The sequence below is a fragment of the Xiphophorus hellerii genome, chromosome 12 (genome assembly GCF_003331165.1).
Source record: "Xiphophorus hellerii strain 12219 chromosome 12, Xiphophorus_hellerii-4.1, whole genome shotgun sequence".
Lineage (NCBI taxonomy): Eukaryota > Metazoa > Chordata > Actinopteri > Cyprinodontiformes > Poeciliidae > Xiphophorus > Xiphophorus hellerii.
This window is the reverse complement of record NC_045683.1, coordinates 26,343,569-26,360,555: the sequence shown is the minus strand read 5'-3', so window position 1 is coordinate 26,360,555 and position 16,987 is coordinate 26,343,569. Positions and strand designations below refer to the sequence as shown.

At 41.0% G+C, this 16,987-nt stretch overlaps 1 protein-coding gene across 1 annotated transcript in view; it reads right to left on the bottom strand.

Moving 5' to 3' along the window:
* Window positions 1–236: 236 nt before the first annotated feature.
* LOC116729544 (nuclear-pore anchor) overlaps window positions 237–16,987 on the bottom strand; it is a 33,691-nt gene continuing 16,940 nt past the window's right edge. Inside the window, exons 7-13 of the mRNA XM_032578170.1 lie at window positions 6,794–6,894; window positions 3,954–4,116; window positions 3,656–3,818; window positions 2,973–3,106; window positions 1,854–1,996; window positions 1,660–1,747; window positions 237–1,564 (exon numbers count right to left, since the gene is read on the bottom strand). Coding sequence (XP_032434061.1) covers window positions 1,672–1,747; window positions 1,854–1,996; window positions 2,973–3,106; window positions 3,656–3,818; window positions 3,954–4,116; window positions 6,794–6,894 — 780 coding nt within the window. The 3' untranslated portion in view covers window positions 237–1,564; window positions 1,660–1,671. The remainder of the gene's footprint in view (window positions 1,565–1,659; window positions 1,748–1,853; window positions 1,997–2,972; window positions 3,107–3,655; window positions 3,819–3,953; window positions 4,117–6,793; window positions 6,895–16,987) is intronic.

Genomic DNA, 16,987 nt, shown 5'->3' with positions numbered 1-16,987 from the left:
CGATTTTAATGTTTGTATAATACTGGTGAATATCGGTTATCGACCATAATAGAAATAATATCGGTTATCTGTATCTGCCAAAATTTCCAGTACATCCCTACTTTTTATATATAATCAACACACTTTCACTTGTCAAAAGTATTTCCGCACTTTTCTGGGGGTAAAAACAAAATCTGTTGGAGATCTTGGGAAAACAAACGTCCACAGACATAATAAAGTCGTGCTGGGGCTCTAAATCAAGTCAAGTAAATGTTTTATTAAGAATTTATTTGCTTTAGGACACTGGCCAGTACAACTCAGAGTGTAATAAACATACTTTCAAATAAAAAAAAAGAAGAAAAAAGAAAAACGTAAAAAATAAACCCCTCAAAATCCATAACAAAATAATTTTACATATATCCAAAACCAGGTTCAATCACTCAGAAAGCCTCCATCGACATATCCACTTGCATTTACACGAGCGAGCTGAACGAAAACAGAGGACATGGCCGACGAGAAGAGGGGTCAGGGGGTCAGGTAGGCAGACGTCGAGTGCTGTAGTGCATCAAGTGACAAAAGTGCTTTGTGGGAGAGTAATAAGGGGGAGGCCGCTTAAAAAAATGTTCACATTTGATTGGAGCAAAAGAAGAAGAAACAAAATCACAGAAGGTAGCGTAGTGAGAGGTTTGAGCCAACGCCCTGATGAGACAGGAAAGATTGTGCATGCGAACCGAATGGGGACCAAACAGTGGGACGATTGCACATCTGTTGGAAACGCATGATAGATGCGAGAGAAACCAGGCGACGGTATGGCTTATATCGGACGCTTGTAGCCGTTACGCTTCAGTCCGTTAGAGGAGGAGAAACGGGTCGACTCATAACGCATTTGTGCTGATTTGTTTTGTGCATGATTGACAGATGGAAGGCCGCTTGTCCAAAAGCCCCCAATCCCTCATCAACAACAACAACAAAAAAAACAAACACTATATACAATATGCAGCGACTCTTGAGGCTGTGGAGTGTGTCAGAGTAAAAATCTGAGGAGCCTCTAATGTAGTGACGCATCTTACCGTTTACGTTCCTCGAAAACTAGCTCTCGGATACAAATATAACATCTTCTATTGACACGTTCCCGCTGACGAGTCAGCCGGCGACGATTTGTTCTCCATGTTCAAAACCTCATTAGTTGTCTGAAATGTTTTCTTATGGCAATGATTGTGTGACCGTCGTGAACGCTCTCGCGGGCGATGGCGCCGCATCGCCGTCCCTCGAGTTTCAGTGTCTCCTGAAATGCGGCGTCTTTTATTCTCCGTCGTCCTCGTTTCTCCCGAGGAGAGAGTTCGTCAGCAGGATCTCAATGGGTTCGAGTGTGAAGTCGTCCTTGCTTGTTTTCCTTTTTACCGTAATAGATTTTCAATTAAAAAAAGAAAAAAGGCACCATGCACATTTAGCAACCCAGGAAGGGAGAAAAATAAGTAATTCGTGAAAAAAAAAAAAGTATATCAGCAGCTGTAGATCCACTTCTCCTCTCTGGATCCAATGTTAAGGCTTTTTTTTTTCTTACAGATTCATCTGTTAAGGCAACCTTTCACAAAGAATAAGAAAATACAGATTAAAAAAAATACACCAATATTTCATATGAACTCAAAATAATCAGAAAACAATCAACAAACAATTTACCTCTTTGTTTACTTAGCTTTCATTCTCAAGGTGACTCAAGCGCTTCTTGGATTTGAGCTCCTTCAGCCACTGCGGGGAGTCCTCCTGGCTGCAGGAGGCGCAACAATAAATCACCATAAACAATCAGGAGAGAAAAGCCGTGGAGGGGAACAAGAGACGGCAACAGAGAGAGAGGTACAGCTGGCGTTTCTTACCCGTTTTCTTTCCCACCAGGTGGGGGCAGCACACGCGCCGCGCGGGGGAGGAATGGAGACTTGGGTGAGCGGGACTGCTGGGAGGGAGAGGGAAGCGGACCGTCGGTTTGATTGTCAGAGTCGGCCCTCTTCTTAAGCTGGGCCTGAAGACAGGGGGAAAATATTCAGGCGTTACGGCAAAAAGAGAGAAAAAAACGTGACGCCACAGCAACAAAAAGTATCCATATGCACAACCGCAATCTTCAATTTATATCGTGGGGGATTATATGCACTGAATAAATGTGAGGAGGAAGGAAAATGACACAGACTTTGTACAATATTTAAAAATAAAGATAAAGTGTGACATGTATTTGCATTAAACCTCCGTTTAATTTCAACATCTCAAAAGAAGAAAGCCATTGAACAGTCCTGTTTGCAGTTTGTCACAAGCCACACAGCGGACAGAACGCACATGAAGAAGTAGCTGCTATGGAAAAGATGAGAGCAACATTTAACTTTTTGGCCTGCATGCGAAACATTGTGTGGAGGAAAAAACTCTTTAACCGCGCCGTGTCAAAGGTTTCCCTTCCAGCGCAACTAGAATCGCAAACATACAAAGTCTTACCAAGTATTTTTTTTGTCTGCTTTCTAGTGCAAATATATGAATTCACTTGAAATGAGGCAAAATCAACTTAAATGTAACTTGTTTTAAGTCAATAATTCCTTAATATTGATGAAAAAGTAATAATTCCACTGGCAGATTATTTCACTTATAACAAGGGGAAAATATCTTATAATAAGTGAAATAACGATTCAAGTGTACCAAGATATTTGCACTAGAAACTAGACCAAAAATACTTGGTAAGATTGTGTATTTTTGCAATATAGCTATAGAGAAGGATTGTTTAGATAAAAAAATATTTACTGGTTAAAACTTAAAACGTTCACAGGCTCTCTTCAGTCTGACAACTTTGTGTTTGTCTACGACTGAAAACATTAACTGGTGTTTGTAGGTGTAACCTGACAACAAATGAAAGAGAGCATGTGGTTTGAATACCTTTTACAGACCCAAGAACAGTGAGGCAGTATAGATCCATGCATGATAGATGCGTCACAAAGTGCACTGATCTGCTGGCTCACCTTTAAAGCAGAAGGGTCGACTCCTGGGAACAGAGCGACCCTCTGTGGCTGAGGGGGACCGGCGGGCCCCGCCTCAGCTCGCTTGGCCGGCTCCTCGGACTCGGAGTCGTCGTTTTTACTCTCCGCCTTCGCCTCTGTCGGAACCAAAGCACCAATCAGCAGATGGTCATCTACTAAAAAGGCTCGGCCGCTGGAACGGGCCAAAAAAAAAAAAAGAAATCCCTCCCCACTAAATCAGAACCTGCGTCGCCCCATTGTTGGTGTGATAACTGTATATTCTCCAATATGTATTTTTATTACTGTGGTTGCAAACTTTGTTTTTCTTTTCTTTTTTATTCCCAAGTAAATTTTATAACGCATGTCATTTTTATGTTAGTTTTACAACAAATAAAATAAATAATATTGGTAGCAATAAACTAGTGAAAGCTGTGAGCCCTGATTGCAGTTTCCTGACTGATCACTGATCTTAAAAGCTGTAATATGTAACTTCTATATAAAAAAAAATCTTTATTTTTTACATGTTTGTTGAAACTGTCACCATGTTGTGACAATATTGTATTAATCTTCCCAGTGGAAAATCCCACTACGGAGGACGCTCCAGTTGATTTATTTATTTTTTCCCCACAGTTGAGAAAACAAACAAACAAACACGCAGCATCATTTGCTTTTATTTATTTTCTAACCTGTTGAGTCTCTGTAAAGCCAGCTGTCTGCGTCTCCACCGTCTCCCTGAGCCGACGCCGCGCTCGGCCGGGCCGCCTTGGACGGCCGAACGCGCTGGGCTCGTTTCTTCCCCAGCTGGACTCGAGAGCGCAGAGCGCTGTTATCCAGCAGCGTCGTTGGAGCCTGATTATCAGGGTCGTAAGGAGAGGATGAAAAAAAAAAAAAGAGTTGAAAATAGAAGTGCTTTTGCAGTCACGAAAAACATCAGACAGACAGCTGTGACCCGAATCTTGCGATGAAACGATCGTTCACACTCACATTGGGGAAATCAAGTGGCTGGCTGTCAGAGGAGGAGGGAGACGGGCCGTCCGTCGTGCTGGTCTCTGACTGCGAGGTCTGACCGCCTGGTGAGGGCAGAGGAGTGGGCTTCCTCGGTGAGGGGCTGAGATTGCTTTCTGAACTTGGAGTGGCAGGTGTGAGGCTACCACAGAATAAAAAAATAAAGAAGAAAAAAAAAAAGCTTTGGGTTATAAAAACTACTGGAAATAGCTGTGTTTTTCAATTTACCGCAAAAAGAATTTCACAGGATAGTAGAGATGGAACCTTTAGAGGCTAAGATTGAAACTCTGCTTGACAGGATGTTCCTATGACAATAGACACTGTTTCAAGCTGCAACAACATGATAAAAAAAAATACATTTTAGCATGTAAAAAGTAATTTTATATGCTAATGTAATATTTCACAGCAGCAGATGCTTGAATCGAGCAAAAATGAATTTGTGGGCAGAGTATATGAAGAGGTGAGAAAGACAGAAAAGCAGAAAATAGTCGGGGTTGCACCGATCGCAGTTTTCTGGCCGATCACCGAACTTTAAACTACCTGATCAGATTTTGGCCAATACCAATTTTTTTTTGTCTGAAAAATTACCAAACACAGCAACAAAGTTGCCAAGTACTGGCCGATCTCCAAAAATTAAGGAAATCGATTTATTGGTGCAACCCTAGAAAAGAGGAATATGAGGCTCCTGATTTTGCCATTGCAGTAATATTGTGCAGGCGTAGTGTGAATGCACGCTTAGAGATTACAAAGGTTCCCATTTCATCAAGATACAGCCAGAGCTACAATAAAATGAGACGAAAGCATGTCCATGTGTTAGAATGTCCCAGCCAAAGTCCAGAATTGATGATTGAGCCAATCTGACCGTCATTCTCTAGATGTTCAAACCCATGTTAGGAAAATTTTACACGGGTTTGATTCTACCCAGCATTGTGTCAGGAGGACTGGATAAAAATGTACGCCGAACATTTCAGGTTTTTATTCCTAAAGATTTTGACCACAAAAAATTTAATAAATCACAACAAAATACATTAAGGCTTATGGTTGCAATGTGTAAAATGTGTAAACGTTCAGTGGGTATTAATAATTCATTAGGTTTGGGTTCACTTGTCAAATGTGAATGACGGTTCTGTTTCAGAAGAGCTGACCAAGTAACTCTGCTGGGTTCTGACGAGGTCAGAGATTTATCATAAAACTACAACACTGCTATTGTTGAATGTGATAGTTAATTAAAGTAAAGTTTTATTTTCTGTCATTGAAATGTATTAACTGACATAAATTGTTCCCCTGAACATGACAACACTGATCCACATGGTGGCAGGCTTCTGCCACACATAAGGCACTTACTAATTATCCGGATGTTTTCTAACAGAAAACATCAGGAGAAATATTATCCTTCAGAAGAAGGATAATATTTCTTATCCTTCTCCTGAACAGCTATGCATCCAAACACACTGCAGACACATTTTCACTGAGGGTAAAAAGTTAAATAGGTGAAAACTATCACCTTAAACTGTTATCCTTTCTGTTGTCATGACACAGAAAATAATTACAAACGCACTAATAAGCATGCAAGCAGATTAAAAGGTAAAAGGTCTAAAGAGAACTTGGGTTCTGGTTTTGCAACAGAAATGGGCTGAAAAGAAAAAACATGCAGCAGATTTTTATGTTTTCTGTATCGCATCACTTCAATCATTTTGTCTGAACTGAGGTTTTGGGCTTTTTGTTACAACTTAACATTCTGTGTGCAAGTTTCATTAATGGCATAATTAGGCTGCTCTAAATTATGCAGTACAGTACGAACATCATTCACAGAAACGCCTGGAGGTTTTCTAAAGTTGGACAGAACAACAGGATTGATTGGAGGCGTTTCATTACATTAAGTAGGAAATATAAAGAAATATAGATGTGTTTCGGTCCTAAATATCTAAAACAAAGTGCTTCAACAAAGAAAAACAGGGAAAATTATATAAGCCAAACAAAACCCACCATACAAGTAATCCTAAATAAACCATTTTATTCATTAAAACAAACAAGGGTGTCAGTATTGAGTATAACAGGAGGAGCCTGAATTTACATCCCAAACTAGTCAAAATCTGATATATTTTAGGTACCTGATGATGCTTCAACATCTACCAAAGGCAACCATAACAATATTTTCTACAACATATTGAGACATTTTTGAGGTTCAGTTAGTCTGCAAAAGTATAAAATAGGTATAACATTTTATTACTACTTTGAGCTTTCAACTTCTGTCTGTCATGGAACATGCTGGATTTGAAATAACATAACAGCCCATAATAATTTTATCTTTGCTTAAAAATATTAACAAAACCCCTTTATCCTCCGATCTTTCACTGCTGTTCTACTTCTGTCCTTAAAGGGTTTAAAAGTAATTGCTACTCCTCTCAGGATAACAGTTTGATAATAAATCGTCCCAGAAGTTATTGCAATAAACAATATTTTTTGTTTCAAGACCATTTTCAAGTAATATATTGATAATGTCATAATAATTCAAGTTTGCCCTCTGAAAGACCAATAAACTTTTAATTTTGCAAAGAATCCTGAAACACTGGAACTGGAAGATATTTTAAATAGCCAAAATAAAACACAACAGAATAAAAACTACTTACAACAAAAAACATAAATAAAACGGATTAAGAACTCTGTTAAAAAAAAATCCTTCAAAAAAATATTAAATCATCAGAATGGAAATAATAGAGCTAATTTTAATTTCTCATGTGATTAATTGCTTATGGTGACAGGCTTAGTAATTACTCCATGACTTGTATTGCTGAATCCAAATAAACAGTGTGTGTTACCTGTCGTCAGTGCGCAGTTCTGTTTCCCAGGTCCCATACTGACTGTCTGTGTCGCGAACAGGAGTTCCTGAGTCTGCTTCGCTGCTCTGCTTCTGCTGCACCTGGAGCCGAGAGCAAGAGACAGAAGAATGAGACGATAGGAGGATGACGAGAGCCAGAGCCGGATGTTCTGATCCGAGGCACTGCCTGTGATTCTGCGGTGAACTTCTAGAAACGCACATCAAGGCATGTCGCTGCGACTTGGGAACAGAACCAAGAATAATCGGAACGGGTTGGTTGTCTTGGTTACTGCTGGTGGCGCGGGTGCTGTTGTTGGCTAACGTAGCTTTGCTCTGCGGTGGGAAAAAGTTATACTTACAGCAGACAAAGATCTGGTTTGCAGCTTGGCGAAACTAAATGTGACTGACAGTTTTAGCTCCTGCTGCGTCTCTTTAAATGTGCCCAACAGCGACTAACGTAGCCATCATCAGCCTTTCCTAATAAACAATTAGAGTATTTTTAAGCCACATGGTTGTTATATTTGCAGGACTACATAAGGCATAGCCTGAGATTCTCACAACACAATAACCTTGACTAAAAATAGCTCTGTTTTATAGTCTCATGATAGAGATTGACAGACCAACTAAATACAGCAGTTGTTTTTCACCGCTTATTTCCAGATTGTTACACATTCATACCATTCTGCTTTTTATGGAGTAGCACAAGTACAACAAACTGATATTATTTGGTTACTTAAAGGAATGGCCTCTTTATCAGTACAAAAATATACCAGGATTTTTAAAAAGTCAAACTTTTAAAATCAATAAGACATTCAGTTATCCCACTGCTGTCACATTAAGTCTAGTCCACACTTGAATATCTGAGAAAACAAAGACATTTTATGTGTTTTGGTCTTTCATCAACATGAAAACTAAACTAAACACTAAACTATTGTAAAAACTCCAACTAAAGTGGCGACCTGAGAAAAAGTCATGTTAGTGTTTGCATGTGTGCATGGGAAGATGGAGATTTGGGGTCTCTGAATTACAGTAATGCGCCAATATGGCAGCATACTCACTTTGACATGATTTCTAAATGACACCGTCTTACTTTATATAATGATATGCTATTTAAACGTAGTTCAACCTATGTATCTGTTCACACAAATGAACCTGCTAGCACCATGCTTAATTCCTGACAGGAAGTTGTGGTTGCTTTGAAGGACATAGGTTTCAGCTTTGCGCTACACTGCCCCCTATGTTTAGCCAAGTTTGTCTATGTTGCAAGCAAATAAGATGCTTAGAAGTTTTCTTTTAGGTTCCTAATGAGCAATAATAAGTGGGGAGGTGCAACACTGCATTACCCGATATACGATCCGATGTTGATACTGGAAATGAATTCGATACGAGCCACAAAATGAACATCGGCCTACATCTAAAATCTCCAACAGAAGAATACAGCTACAGCATTTCTATCCAGTAGTGCTTCTATCCAGCACTATTGTTCTCTGTTTGTGTAATACCACTTCATCAGGCCTTTTCTAGCATCCCATACTACAAATAGGTAATAAAAGTATGTATGATTCCTGCTGATATTGCATCGGGTCAGTGTCGGTATCTGCCGGTACTCAAAGCCACGGTATCGGCTTGAAACTATAAGAACAGTACGAAAATATTCAAGACTTTGAAACATTAACTTTTTAAAACCTTAGCTTAGAAATGTTCTTTTATTTGACTCATTATAAAGAATCTTTCACGCTGTGGTGCGCGAGACGAACCTGAACCAATACTTACCATCTGGAGAAACACAACTCCAAATTCCAGTTTCACAGTTCATAATCTAGCTTTTGTGCGGCATTTACATTTTTGGTGCTAAACCAAGGTCAAACTCCTGTTTGTCTATCAAAAAAGGAAGCAACAACAAAGTTCTGAATAATGAAGTGTTAGGGTGTTTAAAGGTGGCGCTCTTCAGGTGGCCAGTGTAAACTTGATGTTGCTAACGCAGAGTTTGCGGAGGAAACGCAGACAACGATAGATAGAGGGGCGAGTTAATAGAGACAGGGCGGAGAGGGGACAAAAAGACAGATGGGAGGGTGAGTGTTTGCTGCCTACTGAACCGTGCCTCTTTTAATGAAGCTGGTACAGAGGACATACTGTCTCAAACCCAAAACACGCCCATACTTGAACCGATAACCCCGGCTCAAGTAAAGACAGAGGAAAGCAAGAAACAAAAGGTAATCCCTCTGCTCTCAGATGTAGCCGGAGGGTTGGGCAGAGAAAGGTGATACACCTGGATCTGCAGCCGCACATGGCCTCCTTGACCAGGAGGGGCAAATGGCCGCCGATTGCAGGTCAGGGAGCTCCTTCTGAGAGCTGCATGAATACATGCCCTGTTTTCTCTGCCAGCGTGCGAACAGACACAGGAAAACTGCAAAACAAGAGTGAGGGAGATGGTAAAAAGCAGAAGGAATGTGTGAGGCAGAGTGCAACTGTGAGAAATGTTAATTTAGGTTGCATGAGCAGCTCAAAGATAGTGAGAAAAAGAGCAGCGGTGCAGGATGCTATTAAATCAGTGAAACCTTTCCTGGCAGGAAACGATAAAACTGCATAACAGTGTGGCAATAAACAACCGACTCCTCCCACTCTGAGAAAACATGTCCAAATTTTTTTTTTTTAGACATTGTGAAACTAGAATAAAGCAAAGCATTTTTATTAATTTTTTATACATTTTTTACCAGAGGTGTTAACAAACGTGTTAGGAACTCCTCTTCACAGATTTACACCGGCGTACACACACCTGACAAAGTGAAATCACTTTACGCCACGAAGCCCAGAAATACTTCTTTGCACTCGATGTTTCACATTTACGCCTCTGAAACCGGCAGAGCTGCGCTTCTGGGTGTGATTGGCTCGTTTTTAGAGCATATTTTCGATGATTTTATTCTGCCATCAGTGGTGGAAAATGAACTTTAAATGAGAGCTCGTAAAAATGTAGTGATAGAAAAATTCCACTGCTGTGTGTTTGTGTTACTCAACCTGGACACTCCCAGCACACCCATACCTGCTCAGCTTAGCATTGGGGCTCTGCCTCTGCAGGAACATGTTGGAGAGAAGCTCCATTATATAGCAGCTTATTTGTAATCTTTCACTTTTTGTCAGTCATTCTCAAAAGGGGCTTACAATAGCCTTAGTGATGAACTTTAACTAGACGCCGTTTCTGTGCAGTCAATGTTAATCTACATGCCCACAACTCAGCCAAACACCCCCAAAAACAAGATTTTTATTGCATTAAACAATCCGCAAACACTTTGGGAGGCCAATGAACTGATGTAGCCAGCAGCAATGACTTACAGCTATCAGTAGGAAGGCTTTTCCTTAATAACATTAGCAATGTTCAGCTTCCCCTGAACAGGAAGGGTGTGTCAAGGAAAACGGCTCGACAAAGAGCGGATGAATGGAAGGATGGAGGAGAGAAAGGGCCGATCACTGGGTAAGGTCCGACTGACAATCTGCAGAGGAAAGGGCAGGAACAAGGTCTTGGAAACTTCTGTTTGATAATCCAACGACTGCAAGGGCAGCCGATGAGAAAGTGAGAAAACACGCAGCTGCTGATCTAAAAAGGAAGGGCGCTGCCGCCGAGCGCCCGACCGGTGATGTTAAATCTGTGAGCGGAGAACGGCAGGAAGATGCATGTGTTAACACGAAAACGGCACCGGCGATACAAGCGCCTGGCTCAGTTTATGACGCTGTCGAGGAATGTGTGTGCACCTGTTAGAGCTGTTAGCTTTAGGTAAGAGTGCTGTCTTTTAATCTGAGCTTGTAACGCAAACTGTCAACATCTGCTAAGATGTTTATATGCTTCCGTGAAGCAGCCAAAGCTAGTTTAAATGAGCCATCAAGCGAGTTTCTCCAGATTATAGACTATTGGGCCCTCATATACTGCAAGCCTATTAGTGGTAGTGAAAGGCCGTTTAGCCACGTCGCTGTATTTGTAGTGAGCCACCACCCCATTCCCTCTTCCTCTAAATCTGGAAAATATGCTCAGTGCAGTAATCAATATCCACATTTTTAAGCAACCGCTCCCTCTAAAGCTAATCTCACGTCAACAAATGGACATTCTAGCTGCATGACGGGAGAGGTTACATTAAGACACTGAACTGCGTTATATAAGGAAAGAACAGCACAAGTGGCGAGTGCAGGCAAAGACTGAGGGTTGAGCAAAGTATCTAGGAAGAACAGAAGGCAAGAATGTAAGAACCTGACTGGGCTTAAGCTTTTTGTTTTTGGTGACCTGAACTACCGGATTAGCTTCAGGCTGAGATTTGTTCGTCATGTTTTTGCCAATAAAGCTGTTGTTTGAGATCAGATATTTGTCACTTGGAGGTTCTGAAGTCAGCAGCTGATTTTATTGATTATGTTAGGACAGAACAGGCGCAGGCAGAGCGCACTGCGAGAAGGACTTGTAGCCCTTGAACTGCTTTTTTTTTTTTCTTAAAATTTGTCACATTGCCAAACTTAATATTTTATTGGGACTTTACGTGGTAGACCTACAGGAAGTAGTGAATGATTGTGTAGTGAAAGACAAAGAAATGGCCTTTAATTAATTAATTATTTTTTACAATATCTTACAAGTAAAGCATGCTCGCCTTGTCAGCTTAGACAGACAATCATATCTTCGCCGGTTTGCAGAGTTTACCAAACTCTGTCTGTTCTCAGATCATTTAACTGTGAGATACTTAAAGCACTAGGTTTTATTGATGGGTATCAAAGTAAAGGGAGGATGTATATAAATGGAAGCCACACTTTTCAGATTAGCTGTGAAATATTTGGAAAACAAGGTTTTATTTTTCTTTCACTTCTCAATTATGTGCTACTTTAAGGTCAGTGAATTAATGTGACTAAATGTGAGCAAGTTCAAGAAATACAAATACAACTGCAAGACCCGATGGTGAGATAGCTATGCTAACAGATGAGGTACCTAATAAACTTTAGTTTGTTGGCGTGCACAAATTGCCTGACCTGCAGATACCAATTTTTTGGTCTTAAAAGTGGCTAAATAGTCACAAAGGTGGCAAAAGTGGAGTGACTATTGAGGTCAATAATGTCAGTCGATTAGATTGGCTTCTCATGTAAATATTGACCGATTACCAAATTCCCCAAATTAAGGATACTGCGGCCAATGTATCTATGTGTCCTTACTAATTAGTATACAGTACATCACATCAGGGTTTCTGCAGATTTCACCAACTCAAATTTAAGACCTATAACGCCAAAGAAACGTACAAATGTCATCCAACCAACTGGAAATAAATTTGCACTTATCAATGACATAGAAAGACATAAAAAAGCCGTCTCGCTAGCAAAGGTACGTTAGCATATGTTAAAGTTACAGAACGCAATTAAGATGTCTGAGGGTGACTTAACCTTTAGCCTGATAGAAAACCCTGTGAGAAAAAACAACAGAGTATTTATATAGTCATGCTGAGACAAAATTTAAGTCCTGTGATTAATATAGTTAAAACCAATTTACTTTTAAAAAGGAAATTGAGACATTTTAAGACCATAATTTTTATGCATGAATTTAAGACTTTTTAAGGATTGTGGATCAGGACTTTCTGGACTTTCAGACAATCCTGAAAGTCCTGATACTGCTCCAAAACTGAACAAGTGATAAAGTCAGGATTAGCCTGAACAGCACACCATTCCCTTACATGCAGTCACAGCCTTTAAATCCAACTATAATTAGTTGTTGCAAATTTCCAGTTGCACTTTGAGGTTAAACACTGTTTGTACTCTTTACACCCAGCTACAGCTACATTTCCTCTGCTCCATGACTTTAATTAGAGTTTTCCACCAGCTACCACTTGTACAGACATGCATCCTACAGCACAACATGCCAAGCTAGTTATCTCATGTCAAACTGTTTGGCTGACATAAATACTTGATAATTTATAGTGTGATAACAAGACAGAAGTCACATCAATCATATATCAAAATCCTGGGGGTATGTTAGTGTAACTACAACAACCCAAAGGGCCTTTTTCTGAATTAATACCAAACAAAATGTCAGGATAAAACACTTCTCTGAAAATGGGACAAGAAAAAGACTTCAAAGTCTTACAATTGGATCCATTCCAAATAGTAAGCAATTATTTTTCTTTGTTTGAATCTCTGGCCCTGTCAAATTATCCACTTACTGATGGGGAGCTCTGTTTTGGCCAGAGATAACAATAACAGCTGTTCATGACTAAAACCAACTAAGCCACGGAAACACTATTTATCTTTAGGAACTGTGAGTCATACTGGGTTTGCGCACCAGTTGAATAAATAGGTGCCAGCGCATACAGAGCAGTAGTTTCACTTAAATATACCACCAAATAGACCAGTCAAAGGGAATAGTTGAAATGAAACCCAGGGAAGGAAAGCCCGAAATACAAAATTTTATATTTCTGGGAACTTTAAAAGCAAAACTGTCATTAGTCATTCTTTTTTTTCTATCAATAGGCAATTTCTAATAATAAAATGACCTGGAGGGCCGGTAGATGCACCTAGAAATCATCTGGTGAACGAAATTGGATGATATTTTAGCTTGACCAGCTCTAACAGGTGACCATTTGGTTATAAACTAAAAAAAAAAAAATCAATCAATAAACATCCCATATATAAACACTACCACTGTTCTGTGAAGAAACTGTTACTAAAGAAGGAGGACTCAATGTAATGTATCAGCAAAGTACTTAAAAATGAAGTCTAAAGACACACAGAAGCTGTGAAAGACTTTTTAAAACAAGAGAGCTAGACTTCATGGAACCAGCTTGTTTGTTATAAAAAGCGGTTTTCTGCCAAAGAAGACATCAATTTGTGGCTGCCATTGGGATGTTTCAGTGGCGAAGGAGCAAATTAACTCGACGCTTCTGCAAATAACAGGAAGGTGTAAACATCATCAAAATTGCTTTCAACCTGGCAAAAGCAGTCCTTTAGAAAACTCAGTGGTAGCTTAATTATGCTAAATGCTTACATAAGATGCTAAAGATGGCGTTAAAACCTTTAACTCCTACGGGCAGAATGACTACAGTTCTAATTTTAAACAAAAATCAGTTGGTATCGGCAGTTCAGACCTTTACAAAAATCAGAGATCCGAAATCGGCCACAAAGCTCTGATCGATGCATTTGTATGTAGAGGTGCACCAATAAATAAGCCAGCAGATAAATCAGCCCTGATTTCCTTAATTTTGACAGATCGGTGATCGGCTGAGAGGTTTGATTGATAGACCGGCCCACCGGGTCATGTCTGCACATTCGCAGTTAACAACAGTCACACCACTGCTGCCAACTCAGTGACTTTCTTGCTACATTTAGCAACATTTAGGACAAAAACATTGGGATTGGCCAAAATCGGAATCGGCAGGTTGGTTTTTTAAAAAAATCAATGATCGGCAAATGACAGGAAACCTGCAATCGGTGCATTCCTATCTGCAAGTATGACAACAATCCAAGTAGTAAGAAAGAGATGAAGTTTCGTTAGAGCCAGAGGCAGTGAAAGCAGCAGATGCAAAGGAAATATGTGATGACAAGCAGAAGGGTGGAGCAGATGACAGCAGATGTAAAAGTTCTTGGCATGCTCAGTGAAAGATCAAAAAGCTTGTGAAGGTGCAACTGCTGTCACATCGACAAAATGTCGTTAATTGAAATAGCTCTGAGTCATATTGACGTCCTCCATGGCATTTACTGTAACCAGGAACCAAAAGTTAACTTCTCTGTGTTTTAACTGAGTATGTGTGTGTGAGTGGGGGTCTTACGGCGATTGGGGTGTTGGGCGCTGTGCGTCTGCGCAGGGACAGACGCTGTTGGCTGCGCAGCGAGAACCTGCGGATGGACTCTCTGCTACGCGAGGCCAGGGAGCGCAGGGAGTTGGTCCTCTTGAACCCCCCAGCTAAGTCCTCACCTCCGCCTCCCCTCTCCGCCGAGCCGGAGAGGAAGCTGAGCGCTCCGTGAAAGGAGCGGCGCACGTTCCCCATCCATCCCGACACCTGAGAGTGAGCCACCGACAGCTTGTCCCCGAGATACTCCATCACGGCCCGCGGCGTCCGAGCCGAACCCGTGAGCTGAACCTTGCCTCTTGCCGCCGCAGCAGCTGTGAGTCATCAGAGTCCGAGACGCGCTGAGGAGACGGCAGTCCGACGGACGGTGTCCTCGGCGCTCACTGACGCATGTTGCAGGGTTGACACTGCAGTAGCGGGGAAGGTGACGGAACAACAAGAGGGCTCGTCTGGCGAGTGGGGATGCAGCAGAGATAGAACGAGTCGGTCCGTGACTGTTGCAGGGTTGAGACACTCCCCTGTTTGACTTCTACGAGGCCTCTTCACAGTCTAGTCCCACCAGAGCAATCAGGACTCCAGTTTCAACTCATCGCTGTCCAGGCTCCACGCCGTCTGCCCCGAGTGAATTTGCAGAGTTCTCTAACCTCTATTTCGATGCTCGGTATGATGTGCTTGGCACAGCACCCAGATGAGCATGTAAAGGTTAGACAGGGCCAGAACTTTGAAGTGGTTATGAAGGGCACCGCACTGTGGGATCGCCCTGGAACAACTGCTTCAATGTCCCCCAACAGGTTTCTAAGACACGGCTTCAATACGCAAAGTAAACTACCGAGGCATTGTCAGATAGATTCTTTTTTTTTGACTGAACTCCCTGTAACAACCGTAATGATCCTGCCGCTGCGACTGCTCTTAATTTCGACTGATCGAATGATTGCCCAGAGGTTGCATTGATCTATTTATCCCCCCCAAAAAGTCACAGTTGAAAAATCTGTCCAATTGGCAAGGCTACATCCTCAAAGTGCTAATGTAAGCTGCGTAGAGAAACTGAGCAAGACAGCTGGTGGCGAAAGGAAAAGCTGCTGTAGTCATTCGTATTCCACAGGGAGAAAACCAGAGGGCATCCACTGCGGGTAAAGCAGGAAAGAGTGCAAACGGAGTTGAAGTCCGATCGAAAAAAAAAGAACGGCTTTTTCTTTTAGCTCCCCTCTTGACTTACTCTGCAGGCAGGTACAGGCAGGTAAGAGGAAAAACACATCAATGTTTCCTGCTCACTGTGCCGATTGTTGCAGGACTCACTGTCAAGGAGAAACTGGGTGGAGAGAGGGAGTGTGGATCGGATTCAGAGAGCGAGAGAGGGAGAGAATGGGAGGTCCTTGATTCAGAGCAGGAGGGGGAGGAGGAGGTGATATATGTTCTGCGGTGCTCAGCCACTCCACTTGGGTTCAGCAGAAGTCAAATGAAGGGAAACAGCCAGACATAGGACGAAACAGATAATGATCTATATGTGACTTCATTATAGCAACATTAGAAAGCAGAGGAAAAAATACATTTAATAAAAGGAATGGCGATAAAACCTGATCACTAAAAGAAAATATGAAGAATGAAGTCAAGAGATTGAAAAGTGAAGAATGAAAAGGAGATTTGATTTTTTTTTTCTTTGTCTTTTTGCTCAACCAGTTTGACAGCACAACACAGACAAAAGGCAAGATCGCCAAGGGCAAGTAATGTTTGTTTAACTCGCGAGTCGGAGTCAAAACTCATGCAAACATCCGACAAGGAGCATCTGCCAATGAGCAGCTGGCTGCTGCGGTGCATAAAACCAGAGAGGGCGAGTCCACCTAACAGAGTTAACCTCTGAACAAATGGGAGCAGCAGGGCTTCTAAAAGCTCGACATATGCCCTCTACAGGAAATCAGATTTCTCTGAAGTGCTTTGCTGCAAGAAAGAGACCTGCGATGGTTCTCAGTTTACAAAAACATAAACTAACAGCTCCAATAGCTGCTTTTATAACCAGATTTTTTGCTGGCTTTTTTTTATTGTCACAACTGTGAAGCAAAACACTACCAATACATATAAAGTCAAAATAATACAAATATTTTCTATTTTGTGTTTCACTTGTTCTTTTTCAATATAAAAAAAAAAAAGTTGAATGGTTTAATCGTTAACCCGTGAACTTCGCTTATAAAGAATGAAAATTTTAACTAATTTAAGAATCTACACTAAATTTTTAGAAACAGCTAAAAATACATGACAAGGAGATTTTTTCTGTCACTTCATCTCATATTAAAGAGGCGCTAACAAATTAACTGGTGACCAGAACTAGTTGATTTCCAACTGGATCAGTCATATCAGGGGATCGGTGAGCAAGAAACTAAAAAATCTAACTAAAACGTTTT